This window comes from Perca fluviatilis, chromosome 18 (genome assembly GCF_010015445.1).
Source record: "Perca fluviatilis chromosome 18, GENO_Pfluv_1.0, whole genome shotgun sequence".
NCBI lineage: Eukaryota > Metazoa > Chordata > Actinopteri > Perciformes > Percidae > Perca > Perca fluviatilis.
Window position 1 is genome coordinate 35,916,218 of NC_053129.1, and position 20,079 is coordinate 35,936,296.

Here is a 20,079-nt window from a genome sequence, read left to right on the forward strand (position 1 = left end):
CCTCAGCGAGTGTATAAAGATCCAGCCCACGGACATCCAGCCTGACGTCTTCAGCTTCCTGCTCCACATCATGTACACCGGCGTGTGTCCCAAGCAGCCGGTGGACCAATGCCGGCTGCAGGATGGCATCAAGTTCCTGCACGCCTACCAGCTGTGCCGAAAACCCGGCGCCGACGGCGCACCCGACCCAACCGCCGACATGGTCCGCATGTCCAACCTGTACGGCATCCAGATCTCCTCTCAGCTGGCCGGCAAGGAGGCCACGGGCGCCTCAAAGACCGCCGGCGGCGTGTCCCGTGGTGCCCCAGAGGACGGTCTGAGGGCGCGGTCTCTCGCCATCGGGCTGGAGGGAATCCCGTCGGAGCGCCAGGCCGCCGCGGCGGCGCTGCGCAACGTGTGCTCCGTGGCGTCCGGTGGAGAATCGGACATCTCGGCGCGCGTCAAGCAGGAACCAGTGGAGGAGGAGGACGATGATGGTGATGAAGCTCAGGGGGCGGAGTCTCAGGACAGCAGTCCCAGCTTCAGAGAGCGAGCGCTGGCGTTGGCGCTGCTTTGCCCGCGCTGCGGCGAGCGTTGCTCGTCCCCCGAGGACCTGCGGGAGCACCTGTTCAACCACGCCCTCGACCACGCCCAGGACAACGCCACGGGCGCCGAGCAGCGGCCGACTGTTGGCGGCGCCGAGCAGCTGGACGCAGGCTGTCTGGAGGAGGCGCTGAGACAGAGCCAGGCGCTCGCCAATCAGCTGGCTGCCGAGCTGCGGAGGAGCAGAGGAGGGGGGGCAGGGGAGGGGGGCGTCGCCACGGCAACCGCTGGCGCCACCGCTGGCGTGCTGCACTCTCGTAAACGTAAGATCGCCTGCGCCGTGTGCAGCCTGCGCTTCTCGCACAAGAGCCAGCTGCAAGAGCACATGTACAGCCACACGGGCAAGCCCGCACGCCATCAGCGGTACAACCGCCTCTGCAGCCAGCTCTGCCACGCCTCGGCACACTTCTGCGAGGCCGCCGCGGTGGCCGAGGGCGGGGCCTCATCCGGCGGGGGCGGAGCCTGTGAGGACGCCAACAGAGACGCTCAGGACAACGGCAGCTCGTGTTACTCGCTGGACTCTGAAGTCTCCCAGGAGAGCGCGGACGGCGGCCCCGTGGAGTGACATCGTGTTATATCATGACATCGTGTTATATCATGACATCGTGTTATTTAATAACAGCAGGATTATGTCATCATCTGACGCATTTTGTAATAAAACCGTAAACGCAGTAGGGGTGCACGATTCAGGAAATGTAGTTACTTTTCCCATGTGATTGCAGTAGACATACAGTATAAAAAAAATATATTATATATATTATTTAGTGCTGTCAAACGATTAAAATATTTAATCACGGTTAATCGCATTAATGTTATAGTTAACTCGCAATTAATCGCACATTTTTTTCTATTCTAAATGTCCCTTGATTTCTTTTGTCCCATTATTTATTTCTCATTTTAATGCTCTTATCAACATGGAAAGCTGTGTGCTTAGCCATCAGCTGTGTGCTCGGCCATCAGCTGTACTTTCCATTCAGAATCTTATTGGCGTCCATTTCGGCGTCTCGCGCTCGCCATCCACTCAAAACCTAACGTTAGCCTGCTACTCTTTGGCCGGCTCGCGAGCCCAAACCAGTGTGTGTGGCATGCCTGTTGTTTAGTTTCCGGTCTAGCTAGATCTGGTGTGGTGTTGGAGTTTTTCTAACGGTACTAGTTGTTGCTAGCCTAGAAATCTAGACCACCCTAGCGGCAGCAAATGTAATTTGCAGCCAGGGTCGTCTAGCAACTCTCCGTTGACTTGCGAGCTGGAAAACCCAAAATCTGGTCAGGCCAATCACATCGTGTATAGAGCAGGTGGGCGGGGCTTATGGCTGCTGCTGCTGCTGGTGAACAGCGGTCTTCTGGAAGACTTGGAGTTCAGCTTTTCTTTGAGAAAAGAACAAAGAACGGCTCTGAAGTCATTCTTAAAAAAGGAAGATGTGTTCGGAGTTTAAAGTTTAATCTATCAGCTAGCTCCGCTACCTTCTTCGTTGCTCTGATTGGTTGTAGCGCTATCCTATTACGTGCAGAGGGAATTTGAAAGACAACCATTTATCCTGACCCTCGGATTGAGCCCTGACCAATGGGGAGTTCCCAGACTCAACATCTGGATGTGGGGCTGGCTTGTCAGGCTATGTTGTTGCAACAGCATGTGAAAAAAACTACAAAGTTTTCACGGACAGAAAGATCTTTAATCTCGCGCTTGAAAATTAAAGTTAAGTTAAAATGGGTTTTTTGTTAACGCTGTTAATAAGGCGTCTAACTGACAGCACTAATATTATTTAAACATATGAATCGATTTTGAATCGGTAGAGCTTGAAACGTGATTTTTTTTTTGCACACCCCTAAAAACACGATATGAAATAGGTTTCTCTGCATTTTGTAATAAATTCGTAAGCACCGTAAGTCAAGATAACATGAGCACTTATAATATTATTATATATTCATGGTGAAGAAGGATTTCTTATTTATTACCTTTTGGATGTTTTTCTTTGAATGTCGTTCAAAGCCGGTAGAGAAACATCCATCATAATGTTTGTACATTTTCGTAAACAACCTTTCACATTTTGTATTTATTACACATGCAGAGTAATCTATTACATGTAGATGATTACATCATGGAGTGAAAGTGTTTTACATTTACAGGTTTTATTCCAGAATGTGACAGACTGCTGGTCCATCGACAGGAAGTTCATCAGATTCTTTAGAAGATGGATTTAAGTCTTTCAAAAACAAAATGAAATTCTGGTTTCATGTGAAAGTTTTTCTACATTTAGAAAGTGTGTGTGTGTTGTGTGTGTGTGTGTGTGTGTATGTGTGTGTGCATGCATGCGCGCGTGTCTGTGTGTGTGTATTAGTGTGTGTGTGCGTGTCTGTGTTTGTGTGTGTGCTATATTCTGCAGAGTTTAACTCTGAAAACTGTAAAAACATCCACAGATTCTGTTTGTTTTTGTAAAAATGTTGAATCCTGATCTTCCCACGCTCACCAGCGGTCAGCGAACGCCTCTCAGACGATGCGTTCACACGTGTGGCTGTTTCTTCGATGTAAAGCTAACGTCCGTGTGTCGTGAGACGTTTTATTGTGAAAAGACGCGGCAGTGCCTTCCTGTGGTCGTTTGATGGTTGTTTGTTTCTGTTCATCTGTAGATTTAAGCTTCCTGACAATCTGAGAAGTAGAAAATAATCATTCACAAAGTTCACCAGCTTTTTGTAACACACACACACACACACACACACACACATACAGACACAGAGAAAGGATCCCTACAGAGATATATTTAGTTAAAGAGTAAGAACCTTTTAGTTTAACATGAAACAGCCCCGAAATCACCATCACCAAACTCCACCAGACTCCATGTAAATAATCAGGACTTTTAGCGTGTATAGAGCCAGCATATCTCCACCAGACTCCATGTTAATAATCAGGACTTTTAGCATGTATAGACCCAGCATATCTCCACCAGACTCCATGTAAATAATCAGGACTTTTAGCGTGTATAGAGCCAGCATATCTCAACATGTAAATGGGTGAATTAAGGGTTTATTTCAACCAAACCAGAGTGGTGATTGTTGGAACAGTGGAAAGATGAACCAAGACGGCTTTTGGTAGTTTGATTTAGTTTTTGTCCACTTTGAATGAAATGTGTTTTACGATGATAAAAGTCCTGATTATTTACATGGAGTCTGGTGGAAATATGCTGGCTCTATACACGCTAAAAGTCCTGATTATTTACATGGAGTCTGGTGTAGTTTGGTGATGGTGATTTCGGGGCTGTTTCATGTTAAACTAAAAGGATCTTACTCTTTAACTAAAAGGTCTATGTCTGTAGGGATCCATCCTATAATGTTAGACACAAATCTTGAAAACATTCTGTTCAGGCTGTAAAATAATCACGAGATATTATTTTATTTTGAAAGGATCACACCGGTGTACTGCTCATTGATTGGTGAATGTCTGCATTCTGTGTTTCACTGTAAAAATAAGTGTTGTGCTGTTTTGTACAAAGACAAAAATTTTTCTTGTTTAGAGTCTAAATTTTTAATGTTTATTTTTTGGAAGGTTTTTTTTTTTTTTTTTTTGTGTTTTAGTGTTTATCTGATTCTGTCCAGCAGATGCATTCTGGGAAACTGAGTTTCCACATCAGTCCTTCAGTAACACCAGATTCATCTTATTTCAAAATAAAACAACATGTAGGAGTCACAAATATGTTGAAATATTTATATATAGCTGGGGGTTGGGGGGAGCTCTGTAGCTGGCATATATCTTACGGTCACCTGTGGGACTCTCTGATTGGTCGATATGCTGTTGCTTAATTCAATTCAATTCAATTTTATTTATAGTATCAAATCATAACAGAGTTATCTCGAGACACTTTACAGATAGAGTAGGTCTAGACCACACTCTATAATTTACAAAGCCCCAACAATTACAGTAATTCCCTCAAGAGCAAGCATTAGCAATGGCTATTGCGACAGTGGCAAGGAAAAACTCCCTTTTAGGAAGAAACCTCGGCAGACCCAGACTCTTGGTAGGCGGTGTCTGACGGGATGTGATGAACAGTGATGAACAGCAGGACGTTGCGGGATGAAACGTGGCGCTGCAGAGCATGGGTGGATGTGGCAGACGCAGCGGGACGCGGCTGGACATTGCAGGGAATCGCAGAGCATAGCTCTGCGAAGAAGAAACATAAGGACTCCGGGGAGTAAACTCCCCAGAGCTAGATTAGTAACAAGCAGTTCTGGGACAGGATGCATACAAAAGGCTGTTGTTGTTGCTGCTGTGAGTCTAACTGCAGGTAGCAGCAGCAGCAGCAACAGAGAGCAGAAGAGAGCAGGCAAGTGTTCATAAACTTCTGGTGTACTTACAAAGTTTCCAATCGAAGATGAAAAAAGGCTGTTTTCGATGTTTGTTTTAGATGGGCGTTAAAGGATATATCCTGATCAAAATTAACTCCTAGATTTCTGACAGTAGTGCTGGAGGCCAGGACAACACCATCCAGAGTAGCTATATCTTTAGATAATGAAGTTCGGAGGTGTTTAGGGCCCAGCACAATAACTTCAGTTTTGTTACAGTTTAACATCAGAAAATTATAGGTCATCCAGGATTTTATATCTTTAATACATGCTTGAAGTTTAGCTAACTGACTGGTTTCGTCTGGTTTGATTATATATAAGTATAATTGGGTGTCGTCCGCATAGCAGTGATAGTTAATTGAGTGTTTCCTAATAATATTACCAAGAGGAAGCATATATAAGGAGAATAGAATAGGTCCAAGCACTGAGCCTTGTGGAATGCCATGGTTAACTTTAGTGTACTTGGAGGATTTATCATTAACATTAACAAATTGAGATCAATCAGAGAAATAGGACTTAAACCAGCTTAGTGCAATTCCTTTAATTCCGACTAAGTGTTCCAATCTCTGTAACAGGATAGTATGGTCAATAGTGTCAAAAGCAGCACTAAGATCTAGTAAAACAAGAATGGAGACAAGTCCTTTGTCTGCAGCAGTTAGAACGTCGTTAGTGATTTTCACCAGTGCCGTCTCTGTGCTATGATTCTTTCTAAATCCTAATTGAAAGTCTTCAAATAAACTGTTGCTATGGAGAAAATCACATAACTGATTAGCAACTACCTTCTCAAGGATCTTGGAGAGAAAGGGAAGGTTAGATATAGGTCTATAGTTTGCTAAGACCTCAGGATCGAGGGTGTTTTTTTTCAGAAGAGGTTTTATCACAGCTATTTTAAATGACTACGGTACATAACCTGTTAATAGAGACATATTGATCATATCTAGTAATGAAGTGTTAACCACAGGTAATGCTTCTTTGAGTAGCCACGTTGGGATGGGGTCTAAGAGACAGGTAGATGGCTTAGCTGAAGATACCTTTACCATTAGTTGTTGAAGGTCTATAGGATAAAAGCAGTCTAAGTATATGTCAGGTCTAGTCGTTCTTTATAGCAGTCCTGCATTGAAAGGTGAACCGTTGGAAGTTGAGGGCAAAAGGTGATGAATTTTTATCTCTAATTGTTATAATTTTATCATTAAAGAAGCTCATGAAGTCGTCACTACTCAGAGCTAGAGGAATAGAAGGCTCAGTAGAGCTCTGACTCTCTGTCAGCCTGGCTACAGTGCTGAAAAGAAACCTTGGGTTGTTCTTGTTTTCTTCTATTAATGATGAGTAATGGTCTGATCTGGCATGTCTGAGGGCCTTCCTATACGTTTTCAGACTGTCTTGCCAGTCCATACGAGACTCTTCCAGTTTGGTGGAGCGCCATTTACTTTCAAGTTTTCGTGAGTTTTGCTTTAATTTACGAGTTTGGGAGTTATACCAAGGTGATAGTTTCCTTTGCTTCATCTTCTTCTTTTTGAGTGGAGCAACAGAATCTAAAGTAGGGGACACAGGGATGTATTTTTTACCTCCATTGCTATAGAAACAAAGCTGCCAAGCTTCTTCTTCTTCTTCAACCGCCAGATACAGACGACGAGGAGCTGTCGGCCTTCATTTGGGCCGACCAGACGCGTTCAGTTGGAAACAGGGCCGTCGGGACTCACCCGGAAATGGCGAGAGGAATGAGCGTGACTAGAGTCTCTCAAAATCTGATGAAAATCTTTTAAACTGACCTTTGTTGATCTGAAATGAAGACAGATTCAGCAACTGCACGGCCTATTTCTCTCTTCAAATGTTTTCAGAAACACTATTTTAGTAAAATATGAGATCGGATTCTGAACGAGACGCACCCACGTGACGCATTCGTCCAATCAGCTGCCTGATCTAATTTTTTGGGCGACAACACAGATTAGCGCCGCCTGCTGTTATGGAGACGTATTAGGTCTCGTCTCTTCGGTGTGTTCTGAGGAACTATATAATAGTGCCATGTCAGTTATATAGTGTGGCTCTGATTGAGAGCTCTTGGCCTGTTCAGCACCACCGCTGTCCATCAGCTGTTGCTGTCCGTGGTGCTGAAACATTTTCACTTGACTGGCAGTTTTCTTTGTTCATCAACACGAACTTGTCAAAACATGTTTCTTTTCTTTGTGTTTTATTTGACTTATAGGCTTACTTGGCTCAACAAGGGACACATTATAACATATGCATTCATCAGATATTTTTAATTTTAAAACGACTTGGTAGCAGAGGGCCCCATGATGAAGCTCCGCCCCCACTGTACTGAGTCTAGCTACGCCCCCATGCGTAGCTATAAAATACATTTTCTGTTGGAATTCTCTGCCACAAAGCTGCCCAGTGAACAAACTTCTGAAAAAGTTGTCTTTAATCGGCTGTTTTAACTTGAACTTTGTTCTTTGTGAATAAAAAACTAATGAAAATATGAATGTTGTAAAACTTTATTGATCATGGACACTTTGACTAAAAACACAAAATTGATTGAAATAAATTATAAACAATTAAAAAAACTCTGAGTGAGTGAATAATCAATATTTAGATCAATTTCCCGTTGGATGTCTCTGCTTTCCATGACGATGCCACTGAACAGCTGACCGCGTCCAGCGGTAACGTCGACTGTGAGTCGCCGCAGCAATTTGGGAAGAGAAGAAAAAATAAATATCATTAAAACTTATAAATTGCTTAGATTAGATTAAACTTTGTCATTACACAAGTAAGGACAACCAGTACAACAAAATGCAGTTTTTACATCTAACCAGTAGTGCAATCATTAAAAGTGCCTTTCCTTTATAAGTGCTTAAAAAAATATAAAACACAGAATGCAGTATGATCATGTTAGTCCATTATTAAAGTGCATTAGCACATAAAGTGCATGGAATTCTGAGAAAACAGTGTCTGAGTGACAATGTGTTTTACTGTTTACTGCGCTGAGTGCAAGATAGGGCCCTTAAAGTCTCTGAACATTTTGGGTCACACCTTTCTGCCTGGGTTATTATATAAATAAATATTATTATATTATTAATGAGCAGAGCTGATCTGGAAAGATTTCAGCTGTTTTTAAAGCTTTTCAGTTTTTTTTTTTAGGCTTTTAAAAGTTTTTTTCGTCTTCGTTTTCAACATTTTTGACGCTTTTGTTGAAGTTTTTAGAGATTTTCTTTGCTGTTTTTGTCACTTTTTCAACAACATTTCTGTTGAATGTTTTTTAGTTTTTTTTGTCACATTGTTCATGTTTTTGACGGTTTGTTCAAACGGTTTTGTTGCCTTTTGTCGACATTTTTTTGTCAGGTTTTATTCCGGCATTTCCAGACGGGCGTGTTCTTTAATCTATTAACTTTTAATTTCCCTATCCTGCCGATAATCGCGCCGATTATTATTATAAATAAATATACTTTCTGAGTTTGTGTTTTGAGACAATAAAGTCAAACTAACGTGTCTCTTGAGTTCTGATTTGTGTGGATACTTTGAGATGTTTTTAAACGATGAATAAGTTCAATTTAAGGAAAATAAAATTCTATAATTCTTATTCTTCTGATATTAGATAAAGTTTCACCTTCAGTGTTTCTGGTTCTGGAGGAAACGCTGAGCGCTCTGCACCGTGTTCTGCAACACACAAGTTTTAACTCTGTTAGAACGCTGTTTTCTGATTGGATGAACGTCGACCAATCAGAACAAAGTAAATATCAAACTGAGACAGAATGTTCTGATGATTAAAACTTACTTTAACAGTGTCACTTCTTATAGTTTAACTAAAAATAAAAAATTAAATAATGAATATTAATAATTGAACCTGCATGAGCATGGCCACTGTCATCGGCCCCACCCCTCCTGGAACAGGTGTGATGAATCCTGCTCTCTGATTGGCTGAGGCGTAGTGGACGTCTCCGACGACCCGTTTACCGCTTGCCTTCGTCTCGTCTGTCAGAAAGGACGACTCAGAGGTCAAAGGTCACACACACAGACACACACACACACACACACACACACACACGCAGACACACAAACACACACAGACACACACAGACACACACACACACAAACAGCGGATGTAAATTCGGTACCTGGTACTTGGTTGATTCCACAATCAATGACCACGGCTCCCTCCTTCAGCCAATCACCTCTCACCATCTCCGCTCGGCCCGCTCCCACCACCAGGATATCAGCCCGGCCCACCTGGAAACACAGGATACACATCATTATTTAGACAGGAAACGCATCATCACACAGACAGGTAACCTTGTAACAGTGTGCCGAGCGCTTTGAGTTTAGTTTTCTGTGGTTTGTTGGCTGTGTCCCAGGTGATAGCCAATCAGGAGAGACGTGTCTGTAACCTCGTGGTAATGAAAAGGCCGAGCTTGGTTCAGTTAAAATAGACGGACAGGGGACCTGTAGGGGAGAGTGATGTCACCTGTTGGGAGGAGTGATGTCACCTGTCGATGAGAGTAATGTCACTTGTAGGGGAGAGTTACGTCACCTGTAGGGGAGAGTGATGTCACCTGTAAGGGAGAGTGATGTCACCTGTAGCGGAGAATTATGTCACCTGTAGGGGAGAGTTATGTCACCTGTAGGGGAGAGTTAGTGATGTCACCTGTACGGGAGAGTTATGTCACCTGTAGGAAGAGAGTGATGTTACCTGTATGGGATAGTGATGTCACCTGACGGGGAGTGTGATGTCACCTGTAGGGGAGAGTTATGTCACCTGTTGGGGAGAGTTATGTCACCTGTTGGGGGAGAGCGATGTCACCTGTAGGGGAGAATTATGTCACCTGTAGGGGAGAGTTATGTCACCTGTCAGGGAGAGTTATGTCACCTGTAGGGGAGAGTTATGTCACCTGTCAGGGAGAGTTATGTCACCTGTAGGGGAGAGTTATGTCACCTGTACGGGAGAGTTATGTCACCTGTAGGAAGAGAGTGATGTTACCTGTATGGGATAGTGATGTCACCTGACGGGGAGTGTGATGTCACCTGTAGGGGAGAGTTATGTCACCTGTTGGGGAGAGTTATGTCACCTGTTGGGGGAGAGCGATGTCACCTGTAGGGGAGAATTATGTCACCTGTAGGGGAGAGTGATGTCACCTGTAGGGGAGAGTTATGTCACCTGTAGGGGAGAGTGATGTCACCTGTAGGGGAGAATTATGTCACCTGTAGGGGAGAGTGATGTCACCTGTAGGGGAGAGTTATGTCACTTGTTAGGGAGAGTTATGTCACCTGTAGGGGCAAGTCGCGGGTCTGTGAGTGACAGGTGGTCACGGTGGCGTGGTTCCACAGCAGCAGGTCATGCATCGGCGCCCCGACGATCTTACTGCGGCCAATCACCACGGCATGTTTCCCCGCCACAGACACGCCTACAGGAACAGGAAGTCACACGGGAGGAGCTTTAGATCTGGATTATTTCAAAACTTTGAAAGTGAATGTCAAGGAAATAGTGACACTTGGACCCAAATGCTGAGTTGAAGGACTTATGACTGACAGACAGACTGACAGACAGACAGAAACACACACACACACACACACAGACAGACAGACACACAGACACATGCACGCAGGCACACACACACACACACACACACACACACACACACACACAGACACATACACACACACACACACACACACACACACACACACACACACACACACACACACAGACACACAGACACAAGGAAATGATCCACAAGGCATTAAGGCTAGCAATGAAGACAAGAGAGCAAGACAAACAACGATCAGACACCAGACAGATAGAATATGAGCACTTTAATACATGACTGCATGAACTTAATGACCACTTTTTTAAGGAAGAGTTTTAGCTCTGGATTACTTTGCTACTTTGAAAGTCAAAATATTTTAAGCAAAATAAATATTAAAATATTATTAAATATTTGACATAGAAAAGAATATTTCAGGAAACAAGTCAAAATATTTGGAGAACAAAGTTAGATAATGAAGACGAGTTTTAAAAAAAGTTCTGAAGGCTTATTTTGTATGAAAAATATGAATATTTTAGAATAAAACAGTCAAATGTACACTAGACACCTTTGATATTTAAGAAGAGATTTCTCCACAGTCACACTAGATTATACCACACACACACACACACACACACACACACACACACACACACACACACACACACACACACACACACACACACACACACACACACACACAGAGTTTTGACCTGTCTGTCTGATGAGCTCCATGCAGCCGTTAGGGGTGCAGGGGAGAAAGCAGTCGGTCAGGTCTCCTCGAGACAACTTCCCTGCATTTATACAGCTCAGACTACACACACACACACACACACACACACACACACACACACACACACACAGGACAAAAAGACAAAGAAACATAACAGAATAAAACTCAAAACTCCACTGACTAACTTCCCCCTAGCTCGTTAGTTCCAGCATCATTCTGACCTATAGTTAGGTCTGTATTGGTGGAGGCCTCTAGTGGTCGTAGTAGTTCTGACCTATATTTAGGTTAGTAGTGGTGGAGCCCTCTAGTGGTCGTAGTAGTTCTGACCTATATTTAGGTCTGTATTGGTGGAGCCCTCTAGTGGTCATAGTAGTTCTGACCTATATTTAGGTCTGTAGTGGTGGAGCCCTCTAGTGGTCGTAGTAGTTCTGACCTATATTTAGGTTAGTAGTGGTGGAGCCCTCTAGTGGCCGTAGTAGTTCTGACCTATATTTAGGTTAGTAGTGGTGACCCTTAGTAAGTGCATTAGTAGTTCTGACCTATATTTAGGTCTGTAGTGGTGGAGCCCTCTAGTGGCCGTAGTAGTTCTGACCTATATTTAGGTCAGTAGTGGGGAGCCCTCTAGTGGCCGTAGTAGTTCTGACCTATATTTAGGTCTGTGGTGGTGGAGCCTCCAGTGGTCGTGAAGTAGTTCTGACCTATATTTAGGTTAGTAGTGGTGGAGCCCTCTAGTGGTCGTAGTAGTTCTGACCTATATTTAGGTTAGTAGTGGTGGAGCCCTCTAGTGGCCGTAGTAGTTCTGACCTATATTTAGGTCTGTAGTGGTGGAGCCCTCTAGTGGTTGTAGTAGTTCTGACCTATATTTAGGTCTGTAGTGGTGGAGCCCTCTAGTGGTCGTAGTAGTTCTGACCTATATTTAGGTTTTGTAGTGGTGTCCAGTTCAAGTCAAGTGGGTTTTATTATCATTTCAACCATATACACTGTATATAGTGGTGTTACACATTTAAAATATATAAAAACAACATTTTATAAAAACGACATTTGAGACATTTAGTGCACAAACATTATAGACTTTACATAAAGTGCAATTACTACTTAAAATAGACCATTTTAGACAGACGAGGGACAGGACAGACAACAGAAGACAGGGCAGAAGTAGACTTGGATGTACAAATCCGATTCCAAAAAAGTTGGGACACTGTACAATTGTGAATAAAAACAGAATGCAATGATGTGGAAGTGTCAAATTTCAATATTATATTCAGAATACAACATAGATGACATATCAAATGTTTAAACTGAGAAAATGTATCACTTTAAGGGGAAAATAAGTTGATTTTAAATTTTATGGCATCAACACATCTCAAAAAAGTTGGGACAAGGCCATGTTTACCACTGTGTGGCATCCCCTCTTCTTTTTATAACAGACTGCAAACGTCCGGGGACTGAGGAGACAAGTCAAGTCAAGGAGTCTTTATTATCCCCGAGGGGCAATTCGTTTTGCAGCAAATAAAGTGCAACATAAACAACACATAAGCCATACAGACAACAGACACTATCAATGGAGGACACAAGTAAATACATACTACACAGAAGTCTACATCTCACCTTGAATTATTAACAAAACCTATAGCAGCAGGAACAAAAGAGTTTTGGTGTCTGTTTGTCCTGCATTTAGGCAGACAGAATCTGCGGCCAGACGGCAACAACATGAAGTAGCTGTTCAAGGGGTGGCTTATATCAGCCAGGACTGACTGGGCCTTCTTCCTTGCTCAGGTTTATGAATAGGAATGTTGTCCCATTCTTGTCTAATACAGGCTTCTAGTTGCTCAACTGTCTTAGGTCTTCTTTGTCGCACCTTCCTCTTTATGATGCGCCAAATGTTTTCTATGGGTGAAAGATCTGGACTGAAGGCTGGCCATTTCAGTACCCGGATCCTTCTTCTATGCAGCCATGACATTGTCATTGATGCAGTATGTGGTCTGGCATTGTCATGTTGGAAAATGCAAGGTCTTCCCTGAAAGAGATGACGTCTGGATGGGAGCATATGTTGTTCTAGAACTTGGATGTAACTGTCAGCATTGATGGTGCCTTTCCAGATGTGTAGGCTGCCCATGCCACACGCACTCATGCAACCCCATACCATCAGAGATGCAGGCTTCTGAACTGAGCGCTGATAACAACTTGGGTTGTCCTTGTCCTCTTTAGTCCGGATGACATGGCGTCCCAGTTTTCCAAAATGAACTTCAAATTTTGATTCGTCTGACCACAGAACACTTTTCCACTTTGCCACAGTCCATTTTAAATGATCCTTGGCCCAGAGAAAACGCCTGCGCTTCTGGATCCTGTTTAGATACGCCTTCTTTTTTGACCTATAGAGTTTTAGCCAGAAACGGTGAATGGCACGGTGCATTGTGTTCACCAACAATGTTTTCTGGAAGTATTCCTGATGTATGTATGTGATGCAGTGCCGTCTGAGGGCCCGAGCATCCAGTATGGTTTTCCGGACTTGACCCTTACGCACAGAGATTGTTCCAGATTCTCTGAATCTATGGATGATATTATGCGCTGTAGATGATGATAACTTCAAACTCTTTGCAATTTTTCTCTGAGAAACTCCTTTCTGATATTGCTCCACTATTTTTCGCTGCAGCATTAGGGGAATTGGTGATCCTCTGCCCATCTCTGCCCATCTAGACACTGCCACTCTGAGAGGCTCTTTTTATACCCAATCATGTTGCCAATTGACATAATGAGTTGCAAATTGGTCCTCCAGCTGTTCCTTATCTGTACATTTAACTTTTCCGGCCTCTTATTGCTACCTGTCCCAACTTTTTTGGAATGTGTAGCTCTCATGACATCCAAAATGAGCCAATATTTGGCATGACATTACAAAATGTCTCACTTTCAACATTCAATATGTTATCTATATTCTATTGTGAATTAAATATAAGTTTATGAGATTTGTAAATTATTCCATTCCTTTTTTACTCACAATTTGTACAGTGTCCCAACTTTTTTGGAATCGGGTTTGTAGAATATATAGAATTTAGCAGCATAAAAAAAGGTGCAGGAGTGCATTTCAGTTCATTCAAGTTTTGCGTCAGGTGGTAACCTTCAGGAAGTGACGTGAAGGGAAGTATGGAGGAAATATTTATTCATAATTCAAATTGAAAGTCCAAAGAGAAATTGAAAGTCTAAAGAGAAAATGATCGTTTGTGTTTAGCCTACATCGTCAGTTTCTATCATGTAGCCTGGTGGCGAAGCTGCAGACAGATGCTCAACAGTGTGCTCCCCAGCAGTCAGCTCCCCCTGCACCCCTTTCGCTTCAGACCCTCCCACCAGCCTTTGGGCCACGCCTCCTCATTTACATTGACATGTGTCAAGTCCAAATGAAAATCCAATGTTAAATTGAAATTGAAAAGCCAAATATTAAATCCAAATGGAATAAAAAAATAATAATAATATTTTTAATTTGATCTTGCTTCATTTTCTCTTTGGACTTTCAATTTCTTTTTGGACTTTCAATTTGAATTATGAATAAATATTTCTTCCATAGGGAAGAACCCAAACCTCCATCTTTTTATCAACTTAACTCAGTAGTTTTGGTGACTAAACCTAACCAAACTGGGACCGTTTCACAACGTTAACCATGGGGTTAAAACTGTGGGAACCCCCCATATCCTCGGAGGGTTTGGAGGACTGATTGGAGACTCACCCGTCCACGTCTTTGTCTGGAGCGACAGCGTTGGTGATGAGTTGCGTGTCGATGTGGTTCACCGAGTCCAGAGGGAGCTGGACGATCAGACCATGGATGGACACGTTGGCGTTGGCAGACCGGATGTTCTGCAGAACCTGCAGGAGACAGGAAGCTGTCACAGCTGCTCCTGTCCATTAACATCAATGGGTCTGTATGATATGAATGCACCTGAACACACCTCCCTGTAAGACCAGCACACCCAGAACGCACCTGAACACACCTCCCTGTAAGACCAGCACGCCCAGAATGCACCTGAACACATCTCCCTGTAAGACCAGCACGCCCAGAATGCACCTGAACACACCTCCCTGTAAGACCAGCACGCCCAGAATGCACCTGAACACATCTCCCTGAAAGACCAGCACGCCCAGAATGCACCTGAACACACCTCCCTGTAAGACCAGCATGCCCAGAATGCACCTGAACACACCTCCCTGTAAGACCAGCACGCCCAGAATGCACCTGAACACACCTCCCTGTAAGACCAGCACGCCCAGAATGCACCTGAACACATCTCCCTGAAAGACCAGCACGCCCAGAATGCACCTGAACACACCTCCCTGTAAGACCAGCATGCCCAGAATGCACCTGAACACACCTCCCTGTAAGACCAGCATGCCCAGAATGCACTTGAACACGGCTCGCTGTAAGACTAGCACCCAGAACGCACCTGAACACACCTCCCTGTAAGACCAGCACGCCCAGAATGCACCTGAACACACCTCCCTGTAAGACCAGCACGCCCAGAATGCACCTGAACACACCTCCCTGTAAGACCAGCACGCCCAGAATGCACCTGAACACACCTCCCTGTAAGACCAGCACGCCCAGAATGCACCTGAACACACCTCCCTGTAAGACCAGCACTCCCATGGGCCACAGATGGGTGCAGGTGCATTTGTTATTTAAACAATGTGGGAGCTGGACAGTCTTAAATTAACAAAGAGACTTGGGTTTGCGGGCTTTGCACTGCGACCGGTGCAGGATAGGGGCCCCCTAGGGTGAAAGTCTTTTGTTTTTCCCTGGACATGAACTCTGTGTTTTATGAACCAAACATCCCCCGGCCTCCTCCCTACATGGCCCCCAGTGCTCTTATACAGCAGCAGTCCATATGGTGCATACAGGAGAAATACTTAGAATACATACAGATTACAAATCTTAACTTTTCATAGCTTTAATGTGATGCTTGGTGAGAACAGGCTGACCGGTCAGTTTCTCTCACCTTTGTGTGTGTTGCGGCCAGCAGCCGCGTTGTTCGGCATTGATCTGATTCCACGCCACGAAAACTGAATCGTTTATTAAAGCTGCACCGGGTCAACAAGTATACCCCCACTCTACCTTTATCTATCTATCTATCTATCTATCTATCTATCTATCTATCTATCTATCTATCTATCTATCTATCTCCCTCTCTCTCTTCCTCCCTCTCCCTCTCTTTTTCTGTCTGTCTGTCTGCCTGTCTATCTGTCTCTGTCTCTATCTGTGTCTATCTGTCTCTCTCTTTTTCTTTCTCTTTCTCTCCCTCTCCCTCTCTCCCTCTCCCTCTCTGTCTGTCTGTCTGTCTGTCTGTCTGTTTGTTTGTTTCTCTCTCTCTCTCTCTCTCTCTCTAAGAGCTCTATTTCCTGTCTGGTTTTAGAGAGAGATGTTAGAGAGACCTCTGCTGGACTAAGTAAGGTATTACGTGCTGTTAATTGAAATGTGTTTAAAATGTAAAATTCTGCAGAATTCTGCGGCCGCAGATTTAGATGTTGGTCTGGAGATTACCTAACAATATCATATACTTTACTATCTATTAACTGTAAATACTGACTGTAAAAGGAAAGGTTACACAGCTGGTTAGAGTGTAAACATGAAGATACATTGAGGAATATTAAGGTTAGTTTCTGACCTCGGCTGCAGCCTTCAGTTTGGAGCTGATGTACAGATTAGAGTCGTCTCTGTCGCCCACCTGAAACACACTCACACCTTTAGATCACCACGTACTTAGTCTCTTATAGCCAGACCTTCCTCCACAGAGCTGCGGAGGAAGGTCTGGCTAGCTAGAAGTCTGTCTGGTGGACAGAACGTGTAACAACAACAACATGCTTATAGTGGCATTGACGATGCATAATCCTGAGTAGTGTAGTACATATTTATAACAGGCTGCATTTGAGCATTACATATTCAGATGTTATTAGAATATTTTTAAAAATAATAAATTCAATTTGAATGGTATTTTAGAGGAAGATTGACAGCTCCAGTGTGAAAGCCTCTTTAGTTTCATTCTGAAGAGATTTTGTTTCTAATAATCAGAATTTAGTTTTCTACAAGTTTTTCATATATGTGCAGCTCTAGAGAGTCCCAGTGAGTTTCCTCTCGTTAAACACTGAGACCCTGCAGGACTGCTGATGTCCCAACTCTGCAGGTTCACTTCAGGTTCAGGTTTTGATATCAGAGTGTTTGTGAGAGGATAAGCAGCTGCAGTAAACACAGCCCCTTCACACAGAGTCCTGAGCTGCCCCTCTGAGTCCTGAACCAGGACAACCCCATCTCACCCCAACTCGTCAGTGTCTTACAGTGTCAAATACCCAAAAACTGCATCAGAGTTTTTTCATTCATGTTGAACGGTGGTAGTGTGTTTAGACTGCGGATTGCTGCAGGAGGGACAAAAACACACAGCGGCCTGCAGCAAAAAGTTGAGACGACTCAACTTTTTAATTTAGATCAGCTTTTTATGCATCCTTAATTAACCTGTTTGACCTGTCTAACCTGCAGAACCAGCAGACCAGGTCTGAACCCTGAGAACTGACTCCTCATCTTCTCCACCTCCTTCTGCAGCCGCTCCCTCACCAACCTGCACACACACACACACACACACACACACACACACACACACACACACACACACACACACACACACACACACACACACACACACACACACACACACAAACACACACAGCACAATATTGCACTTATTTTTCAAAATAGTTATAATAATAGTCTGATACTGTGACTATTTTCTGAGAATATTGGGCTCACAGAGCCAGGATCAGTCAGACCAACAGGGAGGTGGACTCACTTGGACGTCCTGTTCCCTGAGACCACAGTTGCGATGGATCGTCTTCTTCCCTGGCAACCAGAGACTCGGAGACGGAGCACCAGGGCAGCCAAGGATAACATGACTGAGAGAGAGAGAGAGAGAGAGAGAGAGAGAGAGAGATAGAGAAAAATCTATTGAATGAAAAATCTATTAATGATTACCAATTGAGCAGAGAGTTCAGAGTGCACTGATGGTTTACAACCAGTTATGAATGTTAGTGCATCCACTAACCCCAGAGAACTAGCACAGGCATCATATAAACACTGCCAGCTGTCTGCAGATGTACCATGTGACTGTATATGTAGCTCCCAACCAGTCAGTCAGACCATACCTCTGTCATTAAATAAAGTAAGAAGCAGTCAGGAACCCAAACTACACCAGAAATGCTTCAGAAACCTGCAACAATGACATTGATATAATGATATTATATAGTCTATGTATATATTATAAAACAAGGTGATAAAGCATTGTTCCACAGTTGAGACAGGGAAGAAAGCACACAGCCTGTTGACATGTGAAGTGATTTAAATCTCTATAAATAAGAAATATTTCATGAGTTTTTCTTGTGTTAACGCTGCATGTCAGCACTCGTCTCTGCATGATGTTTAAATAAAGTTTCTATGGAGGAAACATGACAGAGACGCAGTTTGCTCTTTTAACATGTTAATGATTAAAATCAGCAGCCTGAAAGTTTCCCATGATGCATCTGTGCAGCTGCAGACACATTGAGAAGTGTTTAATAATCTCAGATTGTGGCAGAAAAACAGAGAAAGAAACAACAGCAACTCACCTGAGAGACCAGCAGACAGCTGCTGACACGCTGCTGCTGAGTCTGAGTGTGTGTGTGTGTGTCTGTGTGTGTGTCTGTGTGTGTGTGTTTGTGTGTGTGTGTGTGTGTGTGTGTGTCTGTGTGTGTGTTTCCTGTGGGCGTCTCTGTGGGTATTTCTGAAGTATGGAAGCTCATTTGTGACAAAATACTGACAGAAAATTTGAATATTCCTTTAAATAATGCTGTGAGTGTGATTTAGCTTTAGTTTGTTCTTCTGTTAGTTGTGAATTGTCCTCAGCTTGACAACACATGGTTCCTTATTTCTTACTTTCTTTTCTTTATTTCAATCAAAAAATAACAATAAAACAAAATATTAAACACAATAAGTGTGTTACCCTAACTCTTTTTCACAGCTATATGTACAAATGCTGCCACAGGATGTTATTCCAACCAGTCCTCTAAATATACTGAGCTGGTCTCTACCCAAACACAAATATCTAAATCAGGGAGATGGTGTAATGATGGATAAAGGGTTCCTCATTGAGAGTGAGTTACAAAATATTGGCCTTGAAGTAAACATACCCCCTGCTGCACAGTCCAACAAACAACTATCAGCCACTGATGTCTTGCAAACGAAAAAGATAGCAGCTCACAGAGTACATGTGGAAAGGGTAATAGCCAAAATAAAGACATTTAAAATTGTATCAGGGAGAGTACCCAACATCAGACTAGGCAATATAAACCAAATTTGGTTTGTTGTGAGCATGCTTTCGATTTTCCAGCCCCACATACTTAAAAAAAGGCCCCTAAACTGATGGGAAACAACAACAGTACATGTTTGATTGATTGGTTGACTTATTGATTGATTGAATGCTTGCACTGTGATCTGTATATTCTTGCCTCCAGTTTAAGCCTGTCACCTTCTGAATGTATTGTAAAGTTTTGAATATACCCCTCTATAGTATAATTTAATCCCTTTTGATTGCTTCTGGATGAAATGAAATCCTTTTTCGCCCAAAACGTCTCCAAAGCCTGCTTTGATATTCTGTCAGCTGTCATTTCCATGTTTTTCTAATCAAGTCTGGTTTGTTTGTCTGAGGTTTTCATGGTAGCGGTTAGGGGAGCACCGATCCGATATTTGGATCGGGTATCGGCCCCGATATTGACAAAATAGCTGGATCGGTGGATCGGAAAAATTAACAGATCCACGGGCCGATCCAGTTTTTTTTTTTTTATCACTCCGTCGCAGCACCGGGACCCCTGTTAACTGCGTACCCTTCTCACTCATGGTAGTAACTTCATAACACA

General features: G+C 43.3%; 1 protein-coding gene, 1 long non-coding RNA gene and 1 pseudogene across 3 annotated transcripts in view; 1 reads left to right on the top strand and 2 right to left on the bottom strand.

Moving 5' to 3' along the window:
- Positions 1–1,308, top strand: part of zbtb25 (zinc finger and BTB domain containing 25) — a 5,030-nt gene extending 3,722 nt beyond the window's left edge. For both annotated transcript variants that reach the window (XM_039781768.1, XM_039781769.1), the window contains exon 3: positions 7–1,308. In XM_039781768.1, the coding sequence (XP_039637702.1) occupies positions 7–1,147 (1,141 nt within the window). In that variant the 3' untranslated portion in view covers positions 1,148–1,308. The remainder of the gene's footprint in view (positions 1–6) is intronic.
- LOC120546464 overlaps positions 1–20,079 on the bottom strand; it is a 275,615-nt pseudogene that overhangs the window by 36,846 nt on the left and 218,690 nt on the right.
- LOC120546686 lies at positions 16,802–18,917 on the bottom strand. The gene is made up of 4 exons (XR_005636913.1): positions 18,793–18,917; positions 17,982–18,084; positions 17,669–17,753; positions 16,802–16,868 (listed from the first exon to the last, which is right to left on the bottom strand). It is a non-coding gene; the product is annotated as an uncharacterized LOC120546686 (long non-coding RNA).